The following is a 26,213-nucleotide window of genomic DNA, read 5'->3' on the forward strand; positions in this document are numbered from 1 at the left end:
GTGTCCTGGCTTCTCTTAAACTCAGTGAGGACCTTATAAAGGCTGACCCTCGCTGGAGCAGATTGCAGTGTAGCATGGAAAGCTAAATTTAGAGAGAAGCCATGCCTCTGCCCCAAATAGTAACAGCTAAACGATAGGCACTCTTGGTGAATCTAATATCTTCATTTAGTCTTTCACTGTGTAGGTGAGTTTTCTGTTTTTGTGTGCTTTAAATTTTGGTGGTGTTTATGTCAACTCTTTGGTAGATATTTATGTTTATATATTATTATGTTATTCTCCTCATAGAGTATCTTGAGGGCATAGAAAGTAAGCCCCCATAACTAGGCTAACTTTTGCTTTTTAAACTATAGTAAATGTAAAAGCTAAGTGTTTTTAAAAGAGAGTAAGTCTCTTCAGTATGTTTGGTGGTAATTCTGATGAACAGAAAAATAGAAAGATAGATTTAATCAAGAAATTCCAGGAGTTTATCTTGTAGAATAAAAATGAAAGTTTTAGAGAGGGCTCACACTTGAATTTTTAATTAATTAAAAAATAAAACATCTTTGGCAAAAAATAATTTCTCGCTTGTATGTTTGCCTGCTGAAAACATTTCAGGCCATTTGTGCTCTGTTCATTTATTTATTATTTTTACTTAAGCAAGAATACATTTGGAATAATATTTGTTGTGTTTGGGAGGTGTGAAGATGGTGAGGGAAACATATATACAATGTCATCACTTTTGTATGAATTAAATGTTTGCCAATCCTGAATGAATCTGACAAAAATGCCAACAAGGAAATTTCTGAACAAGTTTAGCAGTGAATATAAATAACGCATTTATAGAAGCTCTATTTTCAACATCCATCAAAGGAAATAGGATTTCTTGGTTAAGTTTATAGCATTGGAAACTATTTCATTATGTAACTATTGCTTTGTATACACACATAGCAATCAGTCACGTCTCCAAACCTTGTCCAGACTTCACTTATGCTGTTTCAACTGTCACATTGTATGGAGGGTGTTGGTTTCGGCTTAGTCATCTTTGTATCTCAAAGCAGGGTATATTAAATTCAACTTACTTTATAGAATTCCTTAAATTCTTTCAACTCAAATGATAAATCATTTTGTCACTTTTTGTAATTAGTTTCAATTTTTAAACAGTGATTGATTTTTTTCAATGATAAAGAGTGTTTTGCAATGTTTTGATAGTTCCAGGGATTGAACCCAGGATCTTGAGCATGCACTACCACTGGAAAGAGGATTTGTTTCATAAATTGAATAGATTTTTCTATGTTCTTAAGGATTCTTAAACTTCAAGAAGCAATTAAATACCTCACTTGAATACTACAAATTTTCTTGATTATTTGATGGTGTAATTGAGGAAATCTAGGCATTTTCAAATCATACTTTAAAAACACTTTGGAGGATAATGAAATAATTTACTTAATAATGCATATTATCTTAATTGTTTGGCCTTCATAATTTAAGCAACCTAAATATACTTTCAGTTTATAACATTTATGCCAGCATGCTCATTCCTCATTTTTGAAAGATCTTTAGAGCAAATTCTGTCTTATTAAAATTCTTAAATTTTTCTTGCATAGAAAAGCATACTATACTTACCCCATTTCTTGCCAACTAAATGTATGCTCTAACTTCTTTTAGCAAGTCACTTTTTTTCTTACTAATAATGCACTTAAACACCTTTCTATATCAGTACAACAGCTTATTTGACAATATTGAGTGCTTACACTTTGCTTAGTTTTTAAATGTTAAAGATACAGGATTGAGTAAAACCTACAAGGTCCCTACCCTTGTTTAAGTTACACTCTCTTGGAGGAACTAGACCACAAACAAACAGATAATAATAAAATACTCCCTAGTGTTAAAGAATATGAATAAAAATATAGCAGGTAAGGAGTGTGGCAAGGGCGACATCCATCAGAACCATCGGGGAGCCTCTTGACAAAGGAGGAGTTGAATGAAAGTAGGGAATAAGCCATGTAGTAAACAGCTGGGGAGGATCCTGCCTGAAATGGGGGACTGTGTGGTTAGAACTCAGTGAGTAATAGGAAGAGGTATGGATCTGATGTACATACATAATCAAAGTTGAAGCCAGGGCCAGAAATGCAGCACAATAAGATTGAATTAATTCCTTTGTAAAGCTGCATTGTGTTCCATGAGGTGGCTAAATTGTAACTTATTTAACCAACTCATTTATGAGCATTTAACTTTCCTTTTTTTCATGAAATGAAATGAAATAAAGTGAAAACATTCCTTTTTTTTCTTGAAATACTGCAAATAAATCCACACATACACACACCTGAGTTCTTGCACGGGTATAACTGTAGGACAAATCCCTAGTTAGGCAATTGCTAGACCACAGGTTATAGATAAGTAAATATTTATAGGTACTCACCATAATGCTCCCAGAAAGAATTACATAGAACCTAACCTCTGTCAAAGTCTAAGTCTATGGTTGTTTTCCCTATGCCCTTTGCCAGCACTGGGTATTGGTAAACTAAAATTTTTGCTAGCCCAGGAATAGTTTCAACAGTTATCATTTCTAACTATTCCAAGAATTGAGGGGAAAGGGGATAAAGGAGAATGGTGGAGGGAGTAAATTCAAGTATGAAATATTTGATATATTGTAAAAAGTTTTCTAAATGCCACAAGGTACCCTCACCCAGCACAACCATCAAAAATTTTTTTTGCTAGTCCAGTAGATTAAATACATATATATTTATGGTTGAGGTCAAACGTATACTTATTAAGCATATATTTTTATGTAAACTGCTTATTTTAAATTTATTTCTTTACTTATTTGCAGTATTGGGGATTGAACCCTGGGCCTGTGCTTGCTAGGCAAGTAGTCTACTACTTGAACTACCATCCCTTTTGATAGTTTTCTGTTTTCAAGAGAGGATCTTCCTAACTTTGCTTGGGGCTGGCCCCAAATTCTCAATCTACCTTCCCTTCCTCCCTCTACCTCTGTGATCCTGAGCTGGAATTACATGCATGTACCACCACACCTGGCTAAAATATATATTCTTTTTTTTCTTTTTCAGAAATTTTATGAATAAGCATCAGAAGCCAGTGCTAACAGGCCAGCGGTTCAAAACTCGGAAAAGGGGTAGGTGTGGTGTGGTGTGTGCGCATGTTTAAAGTTCTAATCAAAGTACAGGACTGGAGTAGAAGAATTCAGATAATCCCTACTTCCACTGAACCTTGTTAATTCATTTGTGCCAGCCAACAGAATCTGAAGATATACAGTCCAGCCGTAGAACTTCCATTGCTTAGGTGTTCCATGTTGAACAAGTCATTCAGCCTATCTGAGCTATGTATCTTTGTCTCAAAATGAAGGCAATTTGTATACATTATTATTATTATTATTATTTTAACTGTACTAGTTTTGACATCAGCATTTCCATGAAAAAGTATTGAGATCAAAGATGGTAATTCTAAAAGGAAAGTGAGTTTACTACTGAAAAGTTTTTTTACTTTTTCAGAATTTAGGAAGTCATATTAAATCTACTGCCCTAAATATCCTTAAAGTTAATAGTATTTTCAAGTATTTTTATTGCTAGTAAAATAGTGGTAGACACAGTTTGAAGATGACTGGTAAAATTTCTTTTTGTGTAAGTAAACTTGTCTTTTTTATACTATGTTTGTCTTACTGTCCTTCATGTCAAGAATATAAAGATAAATGATCTTAGCTGGACACTGGTGGCTCACGCCTGTAATCCTAACTACTTGAGAGGCTGAGATCAGTAGGATCACTGTTTGAGGCCAGCCTGGGCAAATAGTTCTTGAGATCCCATCTCCAAAATAACCAGAGCAAAGTGAACTGAAGGTGTGGCTCAAGCCTTAGAGTACCTGCTTTGGAAATGTGAAGCCCTGAGTTCAAATTCCATTTCTAAAAAAGATAAATGATTTTGAGGCATAGTCCCTTGTAATGATCTTTGAGTGCTGAGTTCTTTCATTGGGAAAGAATTTTAGGCACCCTTGGCATTACCGGTGCTGAGGCAACACCTGCAGCCCAAGTTCTTTTGCCATATCATATCCACTTGTGTAGCCAGTCTAGTTACATAGAAAGAAAGGGAGTCTCAATATAGTCCATCATTTGATCAGAAGAGCCTGGGAGAGTCTTTAGATAGCAGTAAGACTGAATTTAACATTTGCTGCCTGCTGGAAAGCTACCCATTCACAATAAAGCATTAAAAGGATTTAAAGGTAACCAAACAGTAATTACTTTGCACAGTATTTTTGTGTTTTTTTCATCCCTAGTTGTAAGTAGAAGTATATATAGCCTAAGCCATCTCCCTCTATTTAGTCTTTATGTCAGTTTTACCATTTGTGTCCTCACTATAGTTGCCCATTGGAATTTGGAAGCAGATATTGAATAAAAGTGATAGCTGGAGTGCATGTGTTTTCGCATTGTTTAAGGCAGTGGTTTTTTTGTTTGTTTTTTTGTTTTGTTTTGTTTTTTCATGATAAAGATGATTTCTAAAGGAGTTATCAGGAATAAACAATAGAGTTCCAAAACCTTGGTGTTGTGGAGCCCTGTAATGTGATACTAGTTAATATATGCCCAACTGGGAGGCACAGAGAGGTTTGCTAGCCCTGCCTGCTGAGGGAGTAGGCTAATTTCAGAGCTGCGTGATGAGCGTGACGCTGATTCACTGTAGCTGAGCATAGGAGCCAAGAGAGCCCATGAAAGTTGCTCAACAACAGCAGGCGTGATTCAACGGATAAACTGGCCCTTGCCATTAGTCTTCAGTATGGAACAAGAAGATTTTTCTCTAATTGTGAACAGGTTTGCCTCTGATTCATTTGATGGTCAAGGTTATGCCCCAAGAGCAGTCAGAAGGGACCAAGGAGAAATTACATACCTCAGGTCTAACCAACATTTGAGCCATTTTGTGCCAAATCAGTGACTGTTATAAAAAAAAAAAAGTGTTAACTTCATTTCCTGCTCTTCATTCTAGTGAATCGGCTCCTGACTATCATGCTTTGGCTTTTCTTAGCTGTTATGGGGTTGTTTCAAGTAGATAGCAGTTTTGTAGAGCTTGGGAAAAACCTACTCTTGAGATCCCAAGGTCATTTGACAGGCTGTTTTTTGAAACTCTTTTGTCACTTTAAAAGTAGCAAAGCTGATGCTCTTTCTTGCATGTCAACTTAATGTAAAAAAAATTATTTCCTACTGCTTTACATCAAAATGTAAACGTTGTGGTAGGGCATAGCAAATGGAAACTCATGCAGGCCCTCTTCCTTCATGAAAATATGTTGCTCAGCATGTACTCTCTAAAGCTTATGTTTCCTAGTATGATTTGTAGGAAAATGAAAATTTCTTCCCTTTGACATTAGTGTGCTTTGCTAAATTAAATATTTAATAACTAAATTGACCTCTAATTTTTTTTTTTTTAGGAAAACTGTATAAAACTAGGGAAAATACTGGAAATGGACAATAGCAGGCATCCAAAGTGACTATGTACTCAGTTTCACCCTGAGACTACAGCTCTGTGCTGTTGGTTTAAAATCACTATTAGATTTACAAGACTTGGGGTATAGCCCAAGGGTAGATAGAACACTTGCCTAGCATGTGCAAGGTCCTGGATTTGATCACCCCGTAAGGTTAAAAAAAAAAAGGTGGGGGGAGGGGGCGGGGGAGTTGTTTACAATAGTGGTATTAGAAACTAATTACAGAATGCTTTAAATCTTAAAATATATATGTAAGTGTATAGTTAGAAAATACATATTTCATCTTCATTTGCTATACCTCAGTGACCTTTGAGAGGTTATACAGGTTATGTTATTTATGACTTCCTTAATATGTTGGACAAAAATGCTTTATTAACCAGTTTCATAGTTCTTATAGTAAGCAATGTAATTGAATAACTATATACTTGAGGATCAAGAAATAGGCCTGTTTCTCTATGTCAGTCCAAGGGCTATTATGACTAATTTGTCAGTGTCATATTTGTGATTTATCAATGCAGTATAAATTTGAGGCCCTAATTGCATACTTAACTGCTTCAAAGGAGGCTTGAACTGCTAAATGGAAACAAAAGAAGGCAATGACATATTTTTGAGGATTTTGTTAGCATTTCTGCTAATCCTCAAATAAAATACAAAGTACATAATACACTGTTAGTTCAGATGAAAAGGAATCTTTGGGTAAAATGTTCTTATTTCCCAAAGATTCATTAGTGTTGCCATTTTCTTGTGTTGGAATTTTCTGTTCCTCTTGATGAAGCTGAAGCAGGTGAGAGATTTTCTCAGCCTGCCAAAGAATTATTAGTCCTATCATTCCATCGTGATCTTTTTAAGATTTCCAAGCTGATCATTGCTCTCCGTTAAAATATCTTTGGCCATGATGTACTACCTTTTTTCTTTTACTTTTCCTCTTCTTTGGCAATTCTTTTGGAAAATTATAATGAGAGAATGAAGGCATTTTTACAAACAACATTTTTAAACTTGTCTCTTAAATTCAAAACAAAGTCTTTTGCATGGGTTCTTGGCATGGTCAGCAGTTTTCCTTATTTACCAACTTTTATTTCCCAATGCCTCAATTTGTAATTTTCAAATCATCAAAATCTGATTTACCACCTAAGTCAACATCGAAGCATGTTGTAGTGTCATTGTGGGGGTGGCCTCAATTGAAACTGTGGTCTCTTTACTTCCTGTATTCTCACATTTATAGGAAAGAAAACATCTTTCTCCCAGGAGGAAGGAGAATTACCCTTTGGCTAGATCCTGAGGTCAAGTTTTATCTGCTTATCAGTGGGTTCTTCTGGCTTAGAGATACAATGATCCCCTCCTCCACTTCACATAATATGCTCTTTGGAGTTCTTAGCACTTTTTCTCCTCCCCCTCTACTCAACAAGACCCTAATTATATATTTTTCTGCTGTCAACATTTGCATCCTGTTGACTGCATAATGTTTTGCTTATGGCATCAAAAGGACTTTTTATCTCTTGTTTAAGGTGAATATTGTTCCAGTTAATTTATGTATGTCTTTATGGTATCCCAAGCCCTGTGACTGGTACTGGGAATGCCATTCTTCTCTGCTTCTGATGCTGACATAAGTGGTGTTAACTACTTATAGCCCATTCCTTCTGTTGGATAACTATAAGCTGTCAGGCTGTATCAACCAGACAGTTGGGTTTTTAAATGTAGTTTTAATTTTATCAAAATTATGCAAGTGCATGGTTTAAATAGTGAAATAGTTCTGTAAGACATGTTATAACAGCAGCTGGTCTGCTCCCCACAGGAACTCTTTCAACTCTGGTAATTGCTACTTGGACTTGTACATTCATAGCATTCTTTTATGACTAGTTCTTGATTTCCTGTTAGATGTATTAAATGTACACTTCCTACTGTGGAAGTTGAAAGGTAGGCTTTCTTACTGTCCCACCCACTTGCATACCTCCTGTCCTCCTCTTCCTTTCATTATGTCATCATTTCAGCTAAACCAGTGTACAGGGTTCATATTATTAGAACTTTGTACATGCTTTTCATAGCTGAACTGTTATCTGATTCCTTTTCTCTTTCTAAATATCATTTTGTAATCTCTGGATTAAATAAATTTAATAATTTCTCTTTTGACTTAGTGTTCTATGCCTTACAACTAGTCAACATTTTCCCCTTGTATATATCTCTTGATACAAAATGCTTTAGGAATTCTAGCAATGATAGTATATTGAAGGAATTCTTCTATCATGTCACTTTTTATTATCGTATTAAAGAACTCTGGTCAGGTTTCTGTCTAGGCCAACTGTAGAGCTATTGACTTGAAATCCTGGCATTGTCCTTTCTTGTTATCCACAACAGTACTACTTGCCTGTCTCTTATATGTGTATTTTTTCCCCTAGGATCTAATGGCTTACTCTTTAGTTATTAGTTTCATTATATGCTCATTTGCTTTTATCCTTGATTAATACCTTGGTTCAACACTTGAATGCTAGGTTTTTCTTATATTTTATGAATTGTTGAGCAATTCATGTCATTCTGGGTCATGATACTTTATGTGTGACTTGTTTTTGTTCTTAATTTGTTTTGTTTGCCCCAGTACCTTCACATAGTTGCTTCATAGTGAATGTGCATTGCGTGGAGTCACTGTCAATCATTGTGTTGAGTGCACACATGGCCCTTTACTTGGGAACTCACATTCTTTAATTCTGGGAAACTTCCTTGAAAATTTTTGAGTAATGTCCATAACTTCATTTTTTTTATGCTACCTTTTTTTTTTTCACACTTACTATTTGGATGTTTGACTATTTTTTCCCTTTTCCTTTTTGTTCCTATGTTTTAGGTCTTGAACCTTTTTTTTTTTTTTTCTAGTTTCTAACAGATACTCTAAACTTTCTCTTTCAGTTCTTCCACTGAGTTTTTCACTTTTCTGTCATTTTTCATTTCCAGGAAGTTAGTTGTAGTTGTGAAGTATTTTTACAGTGTTCTTCCCTCCTTCTCCTCCAACAACTGACTCCAAATCAGCCTTCCCCATGAAGCATCTGTAGAGTCAGATCAGAGTTCCTTACAGTCTCTGACCTCTGGACCCAGGATATCGCAGCTCTACACTCATATATCCAGTTTATTGCAGCATCTCATTTTTGCCTTTAATGTATGCCCTTGTGATTATTGTATATTTCTTATCAGTGTTCATGGAGAATAACAAGCCACACAATAGCTGTATTCTCTTAAATTCTCAGAAGCCCTTTTAGGTGATCCACAAAATCAAAATTGTTTTCATAATACTACTAAGGTAGTATTTACCTCATTCACATATTCTCATGAGTTTATAGCAGAGTTTTCCAAAGTCTGTAGAATGTGTGGTATTACAAAAAAGTGCAGTGGATGTAAGAATCCATCTGTCTACTACTAAGCCAGGCACTGCAAAGACTTGTTAAGAGTGTGAAACAATACTACTCATTAATTTCTTCATTTAATAAATAAATGTTCTAAAATTTTCTGCTTTACTTTCTAGTAAAATAAGTATCCATAGGTATAATAACCTCATGAACAAAAAGCTGGACTCTTCAGTTTAAGAGTGTCATGGAGCCAGGAGGCCAAAAAGTTTTGAATAAATACTTCAAGGCTATAAATATACACATATTGCTCACAGCATATATTTAATATTTAAATACTCTAGAATAATTTATCTTTTATCCTTTCTCTCAATCTTTGTTTATATTTATATTCTTATATATTCTTTGGTGATTCTCTATATCATTTTATTTTTCAGTCTTAGATAAAATAAGTTAAGCTTTGTTACGCTATTTTTTTTCTCTCATGGTTAGTAGAGTTACATCATCCTAGCCTAAAGTTGACATAAATGAGCAATCATTAATGTATTAGATAGTCATATTTTTGTCGTCGCCTTTTTGAACAGAAATATGCTATTTACTTGAGTAAATGTTTAAACAGAGGGTTTCAGAGCATGGAAATCTGATCAAAAAACTTAAGTTGTCCTTCAACTCCTAAATAATCACAGTATCAAACAAAGAGAAGTGAACAAAGGGAAAGTATGGCTGGTATCTTTGGAGAATCTGATAAATATAGGAAGGAATAATTTTAAGAACTTTTTATTTCAGATGAAAAAGAGAAATTCGAACCCACAGTCTTCAGGGATACACTTGTCCAGGGGCTTAATGAAGCTGGTGACGACCTTGAAGCTGTAGCCAAGTTTCTGGACTCTACAGGCTCAAGATTAGATTATCGTCGCTATGCAGATACACTCTTTGATATTCTGGTGGCTGGCAGTATGCTTGGTAAGCCATGCATTGTAGCCTCTTCTAGTATATATTTCAATTTTATTGTAATGTTTCCTTATAAGAAAGTAAATGTAAATAAGTTTACATTTATTAGAGTTAATAAAAATAGAAATGAAAGTTTACCACTTTTATCTAAGTTATAATTTACAATGGTATTATAGGTTTGAAATGATTACTGGTTAGTAAAGGCAAGTAACTGAGGGTTTCTGTTGACATTACAACACAGTTGATCATTTTGCTTTAGTTAGCTAAAGTCCAATACTCCAATGTGTCCCTAATCCTTAAAAGGTTATAGAGGGTCCATAAGAGGGGCAATTTCTTCAGAAGAGTGTAACTTTTGTGTTTCTCATCTAGATCCTTCCAGTGTTCTTAATGAGCCCAAATGTCACATGGCAGCTTTTCTTATGAACCTCATCCCTTTTTCAGTACATAAATGCACTTGTCAGCAAATTTTAAAAGAATTTCTAAGCTTTTGTTAATGCCATTTCATCCATAAATGATGAAATATCTAAGAAATACAGTTAAACTCTTAATAATGCATATTGTACATAACTATAATGATTACAGATAGAAGATTAGAAAGTGCCAGAGTGGTAGAAACAGCATACAAACTGTGTTGTAGTGAGCAGAGGTCAGGGAAGAGGACTTCTGAACACTAGTTAAGTGTATGAAACAGCTGCTCCAAATTGTTATTAAGCATCATAGCCAGACATTTTTTTCTCTCATGGTCAGTCTTACATCTTAATTCTTATCATTGGTTTCCATGGTAGCCGTAGATCACTAGAAGTGGTCAGTTTTCCCAGGCCTGTGATTTTTTCCCATTGTTTAGGGACATGTGGAAGTATGCAGAAGAATTTTGAGAATGGGACCAGGTGTGCTGCCTACTCTGCTATGCAAAGGACATTTAACACAATGAAAAACAAAACTGCCCTGCCCCAAAGACCATCTGTGCTTTTCATTGAGAAATTCTGCTTAAGGCAACCTTCTTTGACTTTGAGACAGTGTGTATCCATTCCTTCATTTCGACATGCAGCCTCTTGTGAGCTTGGATTTCATAGGATCTATTTTGGTGCATGGTCCCACTTACTGCCAGGCCTTTATTGTTCTGCATTGCTAATTTTCACTAAATAATTAATTTTGTTGTTGTTATTGTTTGGACAGATCACTCATTATTACTATATATTCAAGCCTTAAGTGTAAAAGCTATATATAATATATTTAAATCTTAATACCCAGAAATAACCATCGTGTTAATATTTTGGTTGATTCCCTTCTAGAAATCTCTTTAACTCATACTTTTAAAGTGAGATTGGAGCTAGTGGAGTGGTAGAGAGCCTGCCCAGCATGTGTGAGGTCTTGAGTTCAAACCCAGTTCCACCAAAAGCAAAACAAAACAAAGAATGGGGTGATATTATATAAATATGATACTGTGCATGCTCATTTATATTTACTCAGCAATATATTTTGAAATACCTATGAGTGTTACATTGGATGATTTTAAAGAGTTGCAGCTAAACTGATGTTAAGGAATATATTTCCAGTTTTCCTTATAAACAATAATGCCATCATTAGCTATATACAATCTGATTATATTTTTATGTACTTAGCAAATGATTAATGTATTAAAGGATGAAGATATTTATATCTCCTAAATTTATACCTACCTGTATTTGTGAGATCAGCTGAATACTTTTGATTATCTCAAGATTTTATTTACCATGATCAACAAATTTATCTCTGCAAGGAAGATTTCCCTCCTTCATGCTTCATCCATACATCCAAGAAGAGGTTAGGGCAAAATGTTTGGCACAAACTACTTAGCAAAGGCTTCTCAACCCTACATGACTACCGAATCCACATTCATTATATAATTATTGAAGCCAGCCAGGTGCTTTTGTGTATGTGTGTGTGTGGGTGGGTGGGTGTGGCTGTGGTACTGGGGCTTGAACTCAGGGCCTTCACCTTGAACCACTATACCAGCCTAATTTTTTGTGATAGGGTTTTTTGAGATAGGGTCTCATGAACTATTTGCCTGGGCTGGCTTTGAACTGCAATCTTCCTGATCTCTGCCTCCTAAGTAGCTAGGATTACAAGCGTGAGCCACCAGTGCCTGGCTAACAATTTTTTAATATAAACCCTTTGTCAAATATGTAGGAATGTTCACACCCACAAAAAAATTCACCTTCTTTTGTTCCTGAATCAGCAACTATATTTGTCTTTCAATTTTATCCTTGGTATAATAGCTACAAGAGATGTTTTACTTAGGCCTCAAGAAAAATAGCAGGCTGTCCAAAATCTTTAGAAATGGCAGTCAATTCTTAGTTCCAATATCAGAAAAAATATTTTAAGTGCAAGATATGGCACAATATTATTAATGTATAAGTGTTTTGTTGTATAAAAGAATATAATTTTTGAAACTTACCTTTTCAGAGAAGTCTGCAGTTTCAAAATCATACTTCTCAGTTATGTAATTTTTATCAGATAAGAATTAGTGCAGAGTTTTTAGAAGATATTCATCTTAATATAACTTTGTTCCAGGTGGTTTTCTTCGTTTAAAAGGGCTTATTAAATCTAGCACATAAATTGATTGAGTGAAAAGTGGAGTCCTGTAAAAGGTGACTTCTCTAACACTAATTTACTTATAAAATTATTTGCTAGAGCCGAAGCCCATAAAGGAGACAATGAGCGAAGGAAAGTATAACTCACTGAATTCTTGTTTGCCTATACCTACTAACAGATAGCTATGTGTGGCCTTTTACATCTAAAACCACAAGTTAAATCAAGGCAGTTATACCCTAAAATACACAAATAAATAAAAGAAGTGGCTGATAAGTAGATAACATTTGTCATTTCAGCTTTAAACCTTGTTGAGTCTTTGGTGACTAGCACAGTAACTGATATGAGTATATATGCTACAAATACTTGTTAATCATATGAAAGCTACTACTCACATTTGGTCTGCTCAGACTTTGTTCCAAATATGAAGCAGAACCAGAAAACCTGATATTCTGATTCTGCTTCAATCAATGTTTCTAATGGCCATTGCTGAAACATACAGGACAAGTCCTTGAATAAGGAAAGATGAATTGTTTTGTTTTTTTAAAAAAGCTTTTTAGTTCATTTAGTCTATGAGGAAAATAAATGAGAGAATAAAATACACTCCTACACAGTGCAGTACTGCGTGATCAAATGCAAATGTTTAACCATGCATGAATAACTGGGATAGTAAAGAAGGAAACACTCTTAATACCTATCCAAGCAGAAGTCAAAACTGCCCTTAAGTGTTGGATTGGCTCAAACCCATATTTCAGGTGATCAAACCTGAAAAGAGACCCATGTCCTATTATGGGAAACATCAGAAGTTGCATTCAGAATAATGGAGGTAAATCCACTGAATGAAGGTTATTCTTTAGGTTCCGTGGTTGAAGGTAAACTTTGGAAAGAGCCAGACCTTTAGTGATAAGATTCAGTGAAGGCAAGGATATGGAACAATAATGTTATACGCTATGGTCAGCATATGAAATGGAGCAACCAATTTGTCTTCTATTAAAAACACAAATACATAGCATCATGTCTGTATTATACATGTACACTATTCTATAACATTTTAACTCCTCTTCTTCATCTACTTTCATTGTTTTTCTTGATGTGCAGGAATTGGTATGTTCTGCAAATGCTCTTGTCAGTTTGGTATTGTCCTAACTGTAGTGACATTTGTTTTCAGCCCCTGGAGGAACACGCATAGATGATGGTGACAAGACCAAGATGACCAACCACTGTGTGTTCTCAGCAAATGAAGATCATGAAACCATCCGAAACTATGCTCAGGTAGAGCCTGGCATTGAGAAGTTGCCATTGTGTGTTAAAAGGGAAACACTGGAATGGAATTCAGGAAAAGAAAACTCTATAGCAATAGTGATGTTAGATAACTCTTAATCAAATAAAAAGATACTCAGTTGCATTCATAAAGACAATGGACATTACAGTTGCAAGAAGGTACCATATTTTTACCTTTCACCTGTAAGGAAGTGGGGGTACCAGATACTCACAACAATTGCTGGTGGGAATGAAAATTTATTCTATTTTAGAGGAAGCAATTTTGCTCTGTCTTTCAAGACTAAAACTGTACATTCCCTTGCACCCAACAATTTCACTTCTTGGTCTTCACCTTGCAGCCAGGCTCACTTGTGTGACATGACACAAGCAGTGATAGTCACTGTAGTACTCTTGTGGTGATATCAAAGAGTGAAAACAATAAAAAAATCAATAAAGAACTAATTAAATAAAATTTGGTGGTACATATAAAAGACTACAAAGTAGCTGTTGAAAAGTAAGAGGCAAGAAGATATTTTTAATGCATAAAGCCTATAAACCGTTCATATCTAGGTAAAATAATGTCAATAAAAAAGAGATGAGCAGCCTATCAGGAGAAGATACATACAGGCATTTCAAAAGAGAGGAAACATAGCTGCCTTCAAATATAGGAAGACATGTTCAAACTCATTGGTACTTAGAGAAATTTTAATTATAATTATGAGACATCATTAGGGCAAGCCCCAGGGCAACAAGTCTTATCACACACATTTTAGTATGTGAGATGAAAGTGGCTACAGGAATTAACCACAGCTAAGTGAGGTGACAGATTCTATGTCTTGTCTTGGGTATTCAGATGGGTAAGGCATACTAAGTGAAATAATTTTAGATATGTGGCCATTAACAATTTAAGCTTTTAAAAACATTTTTAATTACATGCCATTTTAAATCTTCTCCTTTTTACATTTTAGAACTGTGTAACAAATTTTGAAAACAAGGGAAATAATTTTTAAATGGAATAAAAGATTAAGCAGATGGGATTGACTGTGTAGACTCTGGCTTAGTCTCTAAAAATCTTTGCTTCTACGGTATATGTAATGGTTGTAAATACCTTGAGAAGGTGTGAACTAAAATGTACACTCAGTTCAAAAGCTAGTCTTTTAAAATGTCCCATTCAACTAGATAAGGAAAGTTCACAAGGGATAATAATTTGTCAATTCAAATTTCTACTCTGATACCTAGTAGTAATTTCCAGTTCTACCAAACAGTGATAATGCTTTCTACCTTCCCCATAGAATACTTCCAGAATCAAGTTAATGCAATTACAAAGGGTATTATACACTATTTCAATTCCAATGAGGGCCAGGAAGAGGATTTAGTATAGCCAGCCCCATAAATTAAAAGGATAATAGAGTTTGCCTTTAATTATATCAAAATAGTATGCATTCTTTTTACAAGTGATTTTACTTTTCATATAATAAGTATATGGGTATTTGAAGAAAGCCCCTTTGATATGTGTTTTGAGTTTAAAAATTATTGCATGTGTAATACTACAGGTTGACAGAAAAACCTGGACAGTGAGATGTTCAGGCTGACAGAAATAGGGAAAAAGAATATTTAAGTTGGAGACTAATTTAGGAGCTATGGTAGCTCACTGGAGAATGCTTTTGTATTGTGAAGACTTTTGCTTTCTTGTGTAGACATTTACTATAGGGATTGAGGTAATCATTCTTGAATAAAGAGAACTATATTTATTATTAATAATCATGTCAAGGAATATGTAAGTACTAGTATAAATTAGAAAACAAATTTGTAGGATTTTAAAGCAGCATTTGTTTTTATTACTGTGTATCAATTCCCTGCTTGGGTCACTAGTCTTTCCCCATAAAGGGCTACTGTAATTTTTACTCAAAGGCATCATCATAATTACATTAGGAAATACACCAAAAGTTGTAATCAGAGTATATCATGTGAATATAAATGAAAGGAACTGCATATAGATAAATTTCCCGTTCTTAAAAATAATCAATATTTACAAGATCTATGTTTAAATAAAACCATCATTCCACTAACAGAACAGTTTAGAATCTGACTGACAGAGCAGTAAACTCTGCTTCAGGGTTCTAAATGGACTGGGCGGGGGGTGGGGGGGTGTGCAGTAATCCTTTCCTGCCAGCAAATTGTAATGGTTTTTTGCTCATCTACCAAAAACACATCTCTTGTCTCTGAGAGACTAATCAGTCCTAAACTCTGTTCACCTCTCCAGCATGTCATTACCTAAGTGATTATATCTAATAACTCTTAGTTGCAAGCTATTTTTAATCTCTGTACTTTATAGATTAAAAATCCTATTCATTTTATTTTCATCAGCAATTTTTATTTCCCTACCTGTTCTATTCTTGAATGAATTTGTTTTACCCTATCTGTGGATTTTGATCCTATTTATTATATGTCTAGGGTAGTTACAGTGAGATTCTGTACTTCCTTCTATGACTTTCAAAATAGTTTACATAATAATTTAATGATTCTACTTTATGTTTAGGTCTTCAATAAACTCATCAGGAGATATAAGTATTTGGAAAAGGCATTTGAAGATGAAATGAAAAAGGTAAAAATTCAAATATAATGTCTAACTGTTAAAGTATACAGCAAGTAACAACCAGTGAAATTCTTTTAATTTTTGAAGATGCAATGCAGCAAAGGGGACAAAATGTAGGTAAACTATCTGTAATTTGAGCATGTGCCTTACCTATGTTGTAATATGTAACATAAGGTGATTCACAGAGTAATTGGCCTCTAATACATAACCAAATCAACAATAGCACCTTCTTAAAGAAATCTGTTCTGGCTTTTCAAGTAACTACAGTGTGTTTCCTCTTCTAATTTGTAACTCCTTTATGTTTATATATAGTACTCAATGTATTAACTTTTTCCTTCTTTCTATCTTGCTTTGTCATTGTTTCCAATTTTATATAGAAAGTAACCATTATATAGAAAGTTACCACAACATAGACTTCCTTGCTGCTTCCCCTGTTCAGAGTGGTTCAGTAGATAACACTGCAGAGCACATTGGCAGTAAGTTTTATAGAGATCATATAAACCCACTGCCTCGTTTTTAAGAATTCTTCAACTTTGCTATAGAAAGCTATATGTTAAAGATATTCATCATACACTGGGCATGGTGCTGAACACTTGTAATCCCAGCACTATGGAGGTTGAGGTCAGAGTATCACAAGGTAAAGGACAGTAAGGGTTACTTACTGTCTCAGAAACCAAAAAGCTGTGACTGTAAGTCAAAAGCAAAGGGGATTGATTGTACGCATTGGACTGACTACTCTTAAAACTCAAAATGGGAGGTGGGGTTTAGGCCCCTTTTACTTTTGGCTTCCGACTCAAAAGGATCCAAGCAATGTGCTTACACCTACCCCACCTCCAAAATTGCTTTCCAAAGCTGGTTTTGGACTTCCTTTACCACATATCTTCCACTGCCTCTTCACTAAGACTGGTGCTAGAACTGTGTGACCCAAGACATAGCATGTTTGAATCCAAATATTATTTTAAAAGAATCAAGAACTATCTACATATACTGTTCTCAAAATGCCTTTTTTTTCCCCATGAATATTTACAGCTAGGTGTAACTGAAGTTAGAGAAAAGGTATTATGTCTGATAATGTCACCTTGCATAGTACCATTTATAATTGAACATGTGCTTCCGGTGTTTAATAGCTATACTGTTCATGTGACTTCTGCTGTGTACCACATAGGCATGGATGTAAATTGTGGTTGTTATTTTCCTACTTTGGTCCTTTTTTTTTTTTTTATAAACATGGTTTCTTTTGTTTGACCCACAGCTTCTCCTCTTCCTTAAAGCCTTTTCTGAAACAGAGCAAACAAAGTTAGCAATGCTGTCGGGGATCCTGCTGGGCAATGGAACCCTTCCTGCCACCATCCTCACCAGTCTCTTCACTGACAGCTTAGTCAAAGAAGGTAATTATGCCCAGGATTTCTCCCCGGTCTCATGGAAAAAGAAAAGGAAAGCCATAATAGAAAAATACAAGTAGTTCTTTTTATCATCCTTAACTGCCTGTCCTCCACGTAAGACTGTGTGTGTGTCCTCAAATAGTAAAAAGAGTGCACACGTTCATCATAGGAAATTGAAAGAAAAAATATGCACACTTCTAAAGAGACCTTTTTTTTTTTCTCTTGCGGTGCACAGGTTTGAACTCAGGGCCTTCACCTGAGCCAATCAACTACCCCTTCTCTTTGTTATTGGGTATTTTCGAGTTAGGGTTTTGCAAACTATTTGCCTGGGCTGGCTTCGAGCTACGATCCTCCTGATCTCTGCCTCCTGAGTAGCTACGATTACAGGGGTGAGCCACCAGCACCTGGCTAAATAGACGTTTAAAGACTGATTGCAAACTAAAATCTTAGGCATAAGGGCCTAAGATTTTAGGGCCTATGTTGAGTATTCTGAAATCAATCAGGTCCAAACCATTTCTCTCAGCTAAGATGTTCCTGGAATTCTGCCTGGATGATGCTCCATTGTGCAGGAATGTTTTTTGCTTTTTAGGATGCTTAACCTTTTTGCCCTTAAATATATAATTCTGGGCTCCTATTCCTATGTAATGTAGAAAGCAAATCAGTGTCCTCAAAACAGGGCCGCTCTTGTAAATTGTTTCCTCTCAAGATCTGTAGAACTATTCTCAGATGTTCATTTTGGTCACTTTTAAGAAACTCATTGTCTTAAAGATAATGAATAGCTTTACAAAAAAAAAATCAAGATTGCTTCATCAGACAGAGGCTTGTCTTAATTTTAAGGCATTAACAGTTTGACAGGCATGCATGCAGTGATTTGGTTATAAAATAAAACAAAAGTAATCTGTTTTCTTGTAGGAGGATAATGATATTCAAATTGTAATGTAACAAAACACAGTTATTTTTCCTTAAAAATAAAAGAGATTTTTGTGAGAACATCTGTTCCTTCTGAGAACTTAAAAAGTTTCCTCCTACATATATGATGTCCTAGCCTCATTCTTGTTGCTAAGAAGAAGAAAAAAAAAGAGAGAAAGAAAGAAAGAAAATCAGGAGTCAAATAATGTTATTCAGAAATTCTCTATTTTGGCTCAAAATAGCTCAGACTTGTGACAATTCAGATTCTGCAATAGTTGTTAGCATGTTGTTAATATTAGGATATTTGAAAGTATTTTCCTAAAGAGAATTCTTGATACCTCACATTTTATTTATATATTAGCCATTTTACACACAGAAAGACAAGGTAGACTTTGAACAATGATGGTATTATATTATCCTAGCAATCATAACAGAAAATAATTGCCTTTCTCCTTCTATTGCTTAAATCAACCTTGAACCATCCTTTGAAATATCTAAAAATTAGATTATTGAATGGATAGGAAAGTAGATATGATAAAGCAAATATGGCAAATATGAACAGTTGTAGAATCTAGATGGTACGTATATGAGTGTTTCAATTTATTCCATTTTTCTGTGTGGCTGAAAAGTTTTATAGCAAAATGGGGAGGAGAGAAATGCCTTTGCTATGAAAATGACGTAGTGCCTATGTCACATGGTTTTTCCTTATACTCTGCCATCTTTAGAATCTAGAGGTTTAGACACTTTCTTTCTGATTAGGAAAGGATTGAGAAATTACACCTTTGCTCAACCTGCAAGTGGTTAGAATCATTCTACTGAAGAGAACGGTAGAGTGACTGCAAAGAAATTTCCCAAATTATCAAGCAAGAGCTACTTTAAATGAAAAGTGATAGGTTTAAATCACTACTCTAAACTCCTAATTTCAGGCATACTTTATTTTCTTAGTTAGAATCGCAGTCTAATGTTAACTCGATTTAAGTATATAAATTTAAATTTTGTATTGATTTTATGAACTCATAATAAAAATCCATGTTATGGATTTACCACAGTGGTAGAGTGCTTGCCTAGCATGTGTGAGGCCCTGGGTTTGATCTCCAGCATCACAAAAAAAAAAATTAAATTATTTAAAAATCCATGCTAACAGGTTGTTAGCATAAAATACTCCAGCTTATAATGCATGTTTTATTACAATAAAGCCATGATTTTTTAGTGTAGTTCCTCTATTTCATCTATGTAAATTATAGATCAGTTGAATACCCTTGGCTGCAGTAACTGTAAGACCTGTATCAAACTGGCATATACAATATATATTTCTTCTATACATACATTAAATATAAGACTTTAAGGTGAGTAATAATGTCTTTCAGGGCTCAAATGTTTTCCCACATACTATTCATGGCATCAACTCCATGCCATAGTCATTATCTGATGTCTAGTAGTACAGTTATGTCACATCTTACCCTGTTCAATAGAAAAGCACTGCTCTTGAACCTGGTAATTTATCATTCCATCAGCTGATTGGCTGACACAGACCACATGACTAGTGTAGGCCCAGTAGTAACTTCCAAGGAGTTGATGTGGGCAGATGAGCTTAGGCTAAGGTGACTAAGTTAATTGTGCATAAGGAGGTCATGCCAGGAACAATCAGAAGTCAGCTCACAGGAAAAAATGGGGATTCGCTTAGGAAAGAGGTGAGGAAATAAAGGCAGTCTAGGCCACTAACAATAGGCAAAACCTCCAGTTCACAAAAAATCAGTAAAATATTTTCAACTACACAATAACTATTCACTAAATGTAACAAATATAGAAATCTGAAGTGTTCACAGAAGAGCCACCTATTAATTATCTGATTGCTTTTATTTGGAAGTAAATCAGAATGTAAATGTGGTTGTGTGATTGAGTGGTTCCCTGATTAACAACTATCTAACTACTAGGTAGTGTTCATCCATTCCCACACTTACTATCAGGCACTATTAACTTTTCCTTACTGGCACCATTTACCAGAGAATTAGTTGCCATCTGTTGACATTACAGTTTGTGGGTTATGGTTTATTTTGTTGTGCTTCAAGATCAGTTTGCTTTTTGTTTGTTTTTGCAAATTAGACATTTTATTTGTCACAATTAAAAGTCTAAATTTTGAACACATTCCTGGACTGTTGGTTCATATCCAATGCCTATGCAACCTTCCCAGCACTTTCTGGAATCAATGTATTGACCGCTTTTTCAAGTCAGTTGTCTGTACCTGTGGGTTATGATTTCCATCACCTGGATTTAGAGGACCTGTTGGTGCTGAGCACAAGAAGTCTTCTGTCTCTCATTGTTGTGTTTTTTAGTGAAACCAGTATAGAACAGATGAAATAATCATGGATTTTCTTGACATCAACATCAGCTTCAATCATGGTCTACTGTGTTCTGGCCATGGAACACATTGTGTCATGGGACAATCCATGCCACAGAAGTCAGGGGAGCGATTTTTACCCTGAACATCCTTAGTAAATAGCTTGAATTTTCTAAGTGCAACTTCATCCTTCAGCAAGACCCACTTCAAATATATGATACTTTAGTGCCTCAGATGCACTCTGTGACTAGTGTTTTTCCAGTATTTCTATATTAAACACAGCTGGTGCTTTCACATCGTACCAAGTTTTCTTATAAAACAGATCAACAACTTTCGTCTTTGTTTCCATTTTATCACCTTTTGTAAGATACTCTTGCTAACCTCTATGATGCTACTCAGAGAGGCCATAAGGAAGATCAATGTTGTAAACATGAAATACTGATGAACCACAAGACAAAACAGAAGCAGAAGATACTGGACTTTGAGTATGTTCTTGGCCAGAGCAAAAACAAATGCATAAACAATTGTTATACCAGGTCTGAATCAGGAATCCAATGGAAAAATATTGTAATTTTTTTGTCCTTCTCATGAACACTTAATATTTGTAGTAGTAAAAATAGAAGAACTGAGCCTACAGGTCTATCTATTTTTCCTTTGTACCAAATCAAGTCCTGTAGTCTTACCTATTTTAAGGAAACCTTATAAGAAATTTTGCCCTGTGCATAATCACAAGTGGTTTTGCTTATATGGAGAATGAAATGCTCCTCTTTTCTTTTTTTTTAACAGGCATTGCAGCCTCATTTGCTGTCAAGCTTTTCAAAGCCTGGATGGCAGAAAAAGACGCCAACTCTGTTACCTCTTCCTTGAGAAAAGCCAACTTAGACAAGAGGCTGCTCGTAAGTGTTTTCTTACCAAAGGTTGTATGTGCAACACTTGTGTCAGAGTCTTAACAGTGCCTGCGAGGTAATGCATTCTGAGGGTGCCAGAATCTACTGAATTCAAATTGCATTTCTTCTATGTCTGTGTGGTTGGCAGATAGAAACTAACTCCATTTTAATCTTCATGTGGTAAACACCCTGATATATTTAAAGAATCATAGGAAATGCAGAGACATTCAGATTTGGAAGTTAATTGACATTGTTACCATTTTATCAGAATAAAAACTTTGAGGGCTGGGGATGTAGCTTAGTGGTAGAGCACTTTTCTGGCATTTATGAAACCCTGCTTGGATCCTCAGCACTACAAAAACAAATTTTAAAAAACCCCAAAAAACCTTTTTGCAACCAATAACATTACACAAGCTTAAAGTTTTAATGTGTTTTTTTTTAAGCCCATTGATCTCACTTAATTAGATACTTGTGATATCTTGGGCAGGAATTAGTCTACACTGTTCTCAAACACATGTTAAATAGTTTGCTAACAAAATAGGAAACTATTTTTCCAGAGAAATCTTGTTTCTAAGCTATTGAAGAATGGAAACAAGTTAATTATAGTTAATTTAAAGCTTCCATGATCACAATTGCTTGATTATATTTTTATTTCTCCATCTTTGTACTTCTCAAAGAAAATTATTTTCTCCTTTTAGTTCCTCTCTGCTCCCTACAATTTCTTCCTGCTAGAAGCAACAGCTGTGCAAATGGCAGAGATTTCTCAAAGCAGAATTGCTTTTGTAATTCTAAGACAAAGTCTAAAATCAAGATGCCCCTCCCTTCTCCTCTTCAATTGCTTAAAATCTCTTTAGTTTTCCTTAAAATAGCCCTATTTTTGACACTTAACTGTTTACGTCAGGGTAAAGAAGAAAAATGAAGAAGTCTAGGCTCTAATTCATTTCTGCCAATGATGATAATTTTCATTCAGCAAGTATTAAAAAGAGCAGTGCCTGGTCTGTTTTTAGGAAATGGTCCTAGAACCTGTAGAACCAGTAAAGAACAGGACAGAAAAGTATCATTAAGCCTGCTTTCTGGTGAACATAGGGCAGACCCTTGTAAATAGAAGCAAAAGTCATAAAAGATGAGTGAATAATTTGCTGGAAAAGGTGAAGATTCTCATGGAGGAACATGTTTCTTGCCCATGAGCTCATGTTATCTGAGGATTAGCTGTATCTTGGGCTAGGCCCTGTTGGGTTCCATAGGTCTTTTCATTCCAGGTCTCCCAAACTGAAGGAGCACCTCCCATTCTGGGACATTCTGTCCTCATGCAACAGAAACAGGGATTGAACTGAAGCCCTCAGATGCACTAAAAGCCTACCTTCTATTGGCCAAAAGAAGTTGCTGACAAGCCTAGCAGTAGGGTAGGAAATTCAGTTCACTGAAAAGCTACTTTTGTACCTTTCACATAAATACCAAGGAAGGGTTTTTCTTTATACTCTTTTGACACAGAGGAGATGGGTAATTGTGAATAAAGGTAAAATCTATTGCAACTTGCCATCGAAGACTTGGTTATTTCTTAAAGTGTGGTTTCTTAAATAGCCGCAGCCAGGTTAATTAGATCCCACCATGTAAAAAAATTGCTTCCATTTTGGAAACATGTATCATTTGATTGTTCTTAGAGATCTGTTTGTCTATATATTTTGAGAATGAGGAGCATAGGTGGTAGTTTCTGCCAGATGTTAACATCTTAAGCTGGTAAGGACAGGGTACTTGATGATGCACAAATACTGTGTCTGCCTGATGTTAACTGATTCAACACATGAATGGAGAACTAGATTATTGGTTCCATTATCCAGGGGGATGGGTTTTTTTTTGATTCATAAACACATACAACAAAATTCCCATTAATTCTGAGCTACTACATTTAAGAAAAATAGCACTTTAGCCATCACCCACCACTGTAAGGTAGAAGAGAGAAAATTTTAGGACAATTCAGAAGAGAGGGGATGGGAGGAGCCATTCTCCATCACTGAAAAGGGGAACAGAGATTAAGAAATTGAAGAAGTTGGTATCTTTTGTTTCCTCCAGGAGCTGGAGCTAATCGAAGGGAAGCAAACAGACCCTTTCTTTTATGAAGCTTATATTCTATTTCAGGGGAGTAGGCAATAAACAAGTAAAGTAAAACATGTATTATAGGGCTGGGGATAAGCTCAGTGATGGAGCACTTGCCTAGCATGTGCCAGGCCCTGGTTTGAACCCCAGAACTGCAAAAAAAGAAGAAAAGAGAAAAAAAAAAATAAAGAAGAAGAAAACATTTTAATAAAAGGTGGCAAAAGGTGCTATGGAGAAGAAATTATGTAGGGAAATGCTAAAGAGAATCAGAATATAGAATGCAATTTCTGGTGGTCAGGGAAGACCTATGTGATAAGGTGACATTTGTGTAAAGGCTTGTAGGAAGTGAGGAGGTGAACTGAAAAGAGCCTTGAGAGAAAAGATCTCTCAAGGAAGAGTATTCCAGACAAAGGGATTGGAAAATGTATAAACTCAAAGCATGACATCCTAGGGGTAGCAAGAGGAGGGGGAGTAAGAGTGAAAATGCAGATCAGCTCAGAGAAGTAGCAGACCCATGTCATCTAGGGACTTCAGCTTTTTTTCCAAGTGAAATGGAAGCTTTTGGCATATTCTCTGCAGAACTGTGTGTGTAATGTGGTTTATGATTTCAATGGAATCACTGACTGGTGTTCTAGGAACAGACTCAGAGAAAGTGTAGTAGCAGAGAGACCTTAATCAAGGGATATGATGAAGGGGCTTTATACCAGGTAGAGTGAAGCCAGGTAATGACGTGGTATGATTTAGACAGGCTTTGCCTGCTTAATCTGAATAATAATTTTCAGGATATTACTTACCATTCATAGGAATTTCAAAATACTTCATAAATAAACTCAGAGTAGTGTGTTTGTTCTGAACCTAATTTTAGATCAGAATTTGCAGTCACACTCTTCCTGAACAGAATATTGAGTGCCACCACTGAGTAATGGAATAAGTATTGACTGGTGCAAACAGCTCTGTCCTTAAGTATTTCTAGCTTTATAAATTAGATCAAACTGCTAAACGTTGTTGAGACTTAGTTTATCATCTAGAAAATTTTCTACTTTACCCAATTATTGTGAGGAAAGTGCCAATATATCTTGATTCATAGAGGAAACTCCATAAAATTAAATTGGTTCCCTCCCCTACATTTGGAAGATTTTAATAATAGTGGAAATATTAGTGACAGCATTTCAGTCGGTATGAATTGTTTCCTTTAACATGAATATACATTTGATAGGTGCTCCCACCAAGTCTTTTCTGACATTTTGAAACACCTGACTCATGGTCAAATGGGGAATATTGCAACTTAAGTCCCAGCATAGATGCCCTCTGACTATCTGCCTATACATGGTGGCAAACCCATTACAAAACTTTCCACTGAGACGCATATTGGAGCCACACAGCCTTTAGCTATATATATATGCAAAGCTAACCAATGTAAAGTTTGGATCTATTTTTTAGACTTGACAGCAGTTTGAAAAATGTAAGAACTCTGAAAATTGCCTTAATTTCATAGTTGGATGCTGAACTCACACAGGATTAGATCATGACTAAGTGTTACTGAGATTCTGCCAAGCTATGTAGGGTAAAATGAAATAAAGTGAAAGTATGAAAGCAGCTATGGTGTTTTGCTCTTTTTTTAAGAAAAACAAAACAGCAAAATTATGTACTAAACTGAAGGGTTGGAAGGTGAATTTGGGTTAGGTCTTGCTATAAACTTAATGGAAAACAACTATCATTAATGGTGAATTTTTCTGTAGCTCCTCAGAATAATATCAGAATTTCAGAGTAATATCAGAGTTTCAGAATAATAGCATTTACTCAGAAAGAGAATAGAGGCTCTTGAGGAAAAAAAGAATAGTCATTCTTTATATATATATAATATAGTTATTATATATTATCTCCTATCATTTCAGCATTATGAAACTGACTTGTGTATTAACTCATAGTTAAGGAAACAACAAATTTGTAATTATTTCTTTTTTTTCTTCTCAGTTTAAAACAGTTCAGGGCTGGTGGAGTGGCTCAAGTGGTAGAGTGCCTGTCTAGCAAGCACAAGGCCCTCGGTTCAAACCCCAGTACCGTAATAAATAAATAAATAAATAAATAAATAAATAAATAATAAAACAGTTCAAATGCTATTCAAAGGTATAATTATATTTGCTTTTAATTTAGTGCTGCACTTGTACATTTTATCATTGATTAACGTAAAAGTGAGGGAGGGACCAATGGGTCAGAATGAAGTGAGGCTAATTTATTTAAGTTGCTTACCATTTCTATAAAATTGCTTCATTTTAGAAGGTGCTTAGCTCAAAAAATACAGGGAGATGTATTCTTTTTAAAACCATACCATGTTCTTCTCTTCTAAATATGAGGTATCTTAAATAATGTCTTAATATGAAAAGTTTGTCCTTTATGTTTGTTGAAATTTAAATAGATTGTAGTATAAACTGTCTGTGT

At 35.2% G+C, this 26,213-nt stretch overlaps 1 protein-coding gene across 3 annotated transcripts in view; it reads left to right on the plus strand.

The window, feature by feature from the left end:
* Positions 1-26,213, plus strand: part of Bzw2 (basic leucine zipper and W2 domains 2) — a 50,677-nt gene that overhangs the window by 14,333 nt on the left and 10,131 nt on the right. The window contains exons 1-7 of one of the 3 annotated variants that reach the window (XM_074065081.1): positions 94-184; positions 3,048-3,112; positions 9,573-9,749; positions 13,477-13,580; positions 16,108-16,173; positions 17,417-17,552; positions 21,580-21,689. In XM_074065081.1, coding sequence (XP_073921182.1) covers positions 3,055-3,112; positions 9,573-9,749; positions 13,477-13,580; positions 16,108-16,173; positions 17,417-17,552; positions 21,580-21,689 — 651 coding nt within the window. In that variant the 5' untranslated portion in view covers positions 94-184; positions 3,048-3,054. Of the gene's footprint in view, positions 1-93; positions 185-3,047; positions 3,113-4,685; positions 4,796-9,572; positions 9,750-13,476; positions 13,581-16,107; positions 16,174-17,416; positions 17,553-21,579; positions 21,690-26,213 lie in introns of those variants that run through there. The other 2 variants (XM_074065083.1, XM_074065082.1) reach the window with 2 other exon arrangements.

The sequence above is a fragment of the Castor canadensis genome, chromosome 2, assembly GCF_047511655.1.
Source record: "Castor canadensis chromosome 2, mCasCan1.hap1v2, whole genome shotgun sequence".
In the NCBI taxonomy this organism is placed as follows: Eukaryota; Metazoa; Chordata; class Mammalia; order Rodentia; family Castoridae; genus Castor; species Castor canadensis.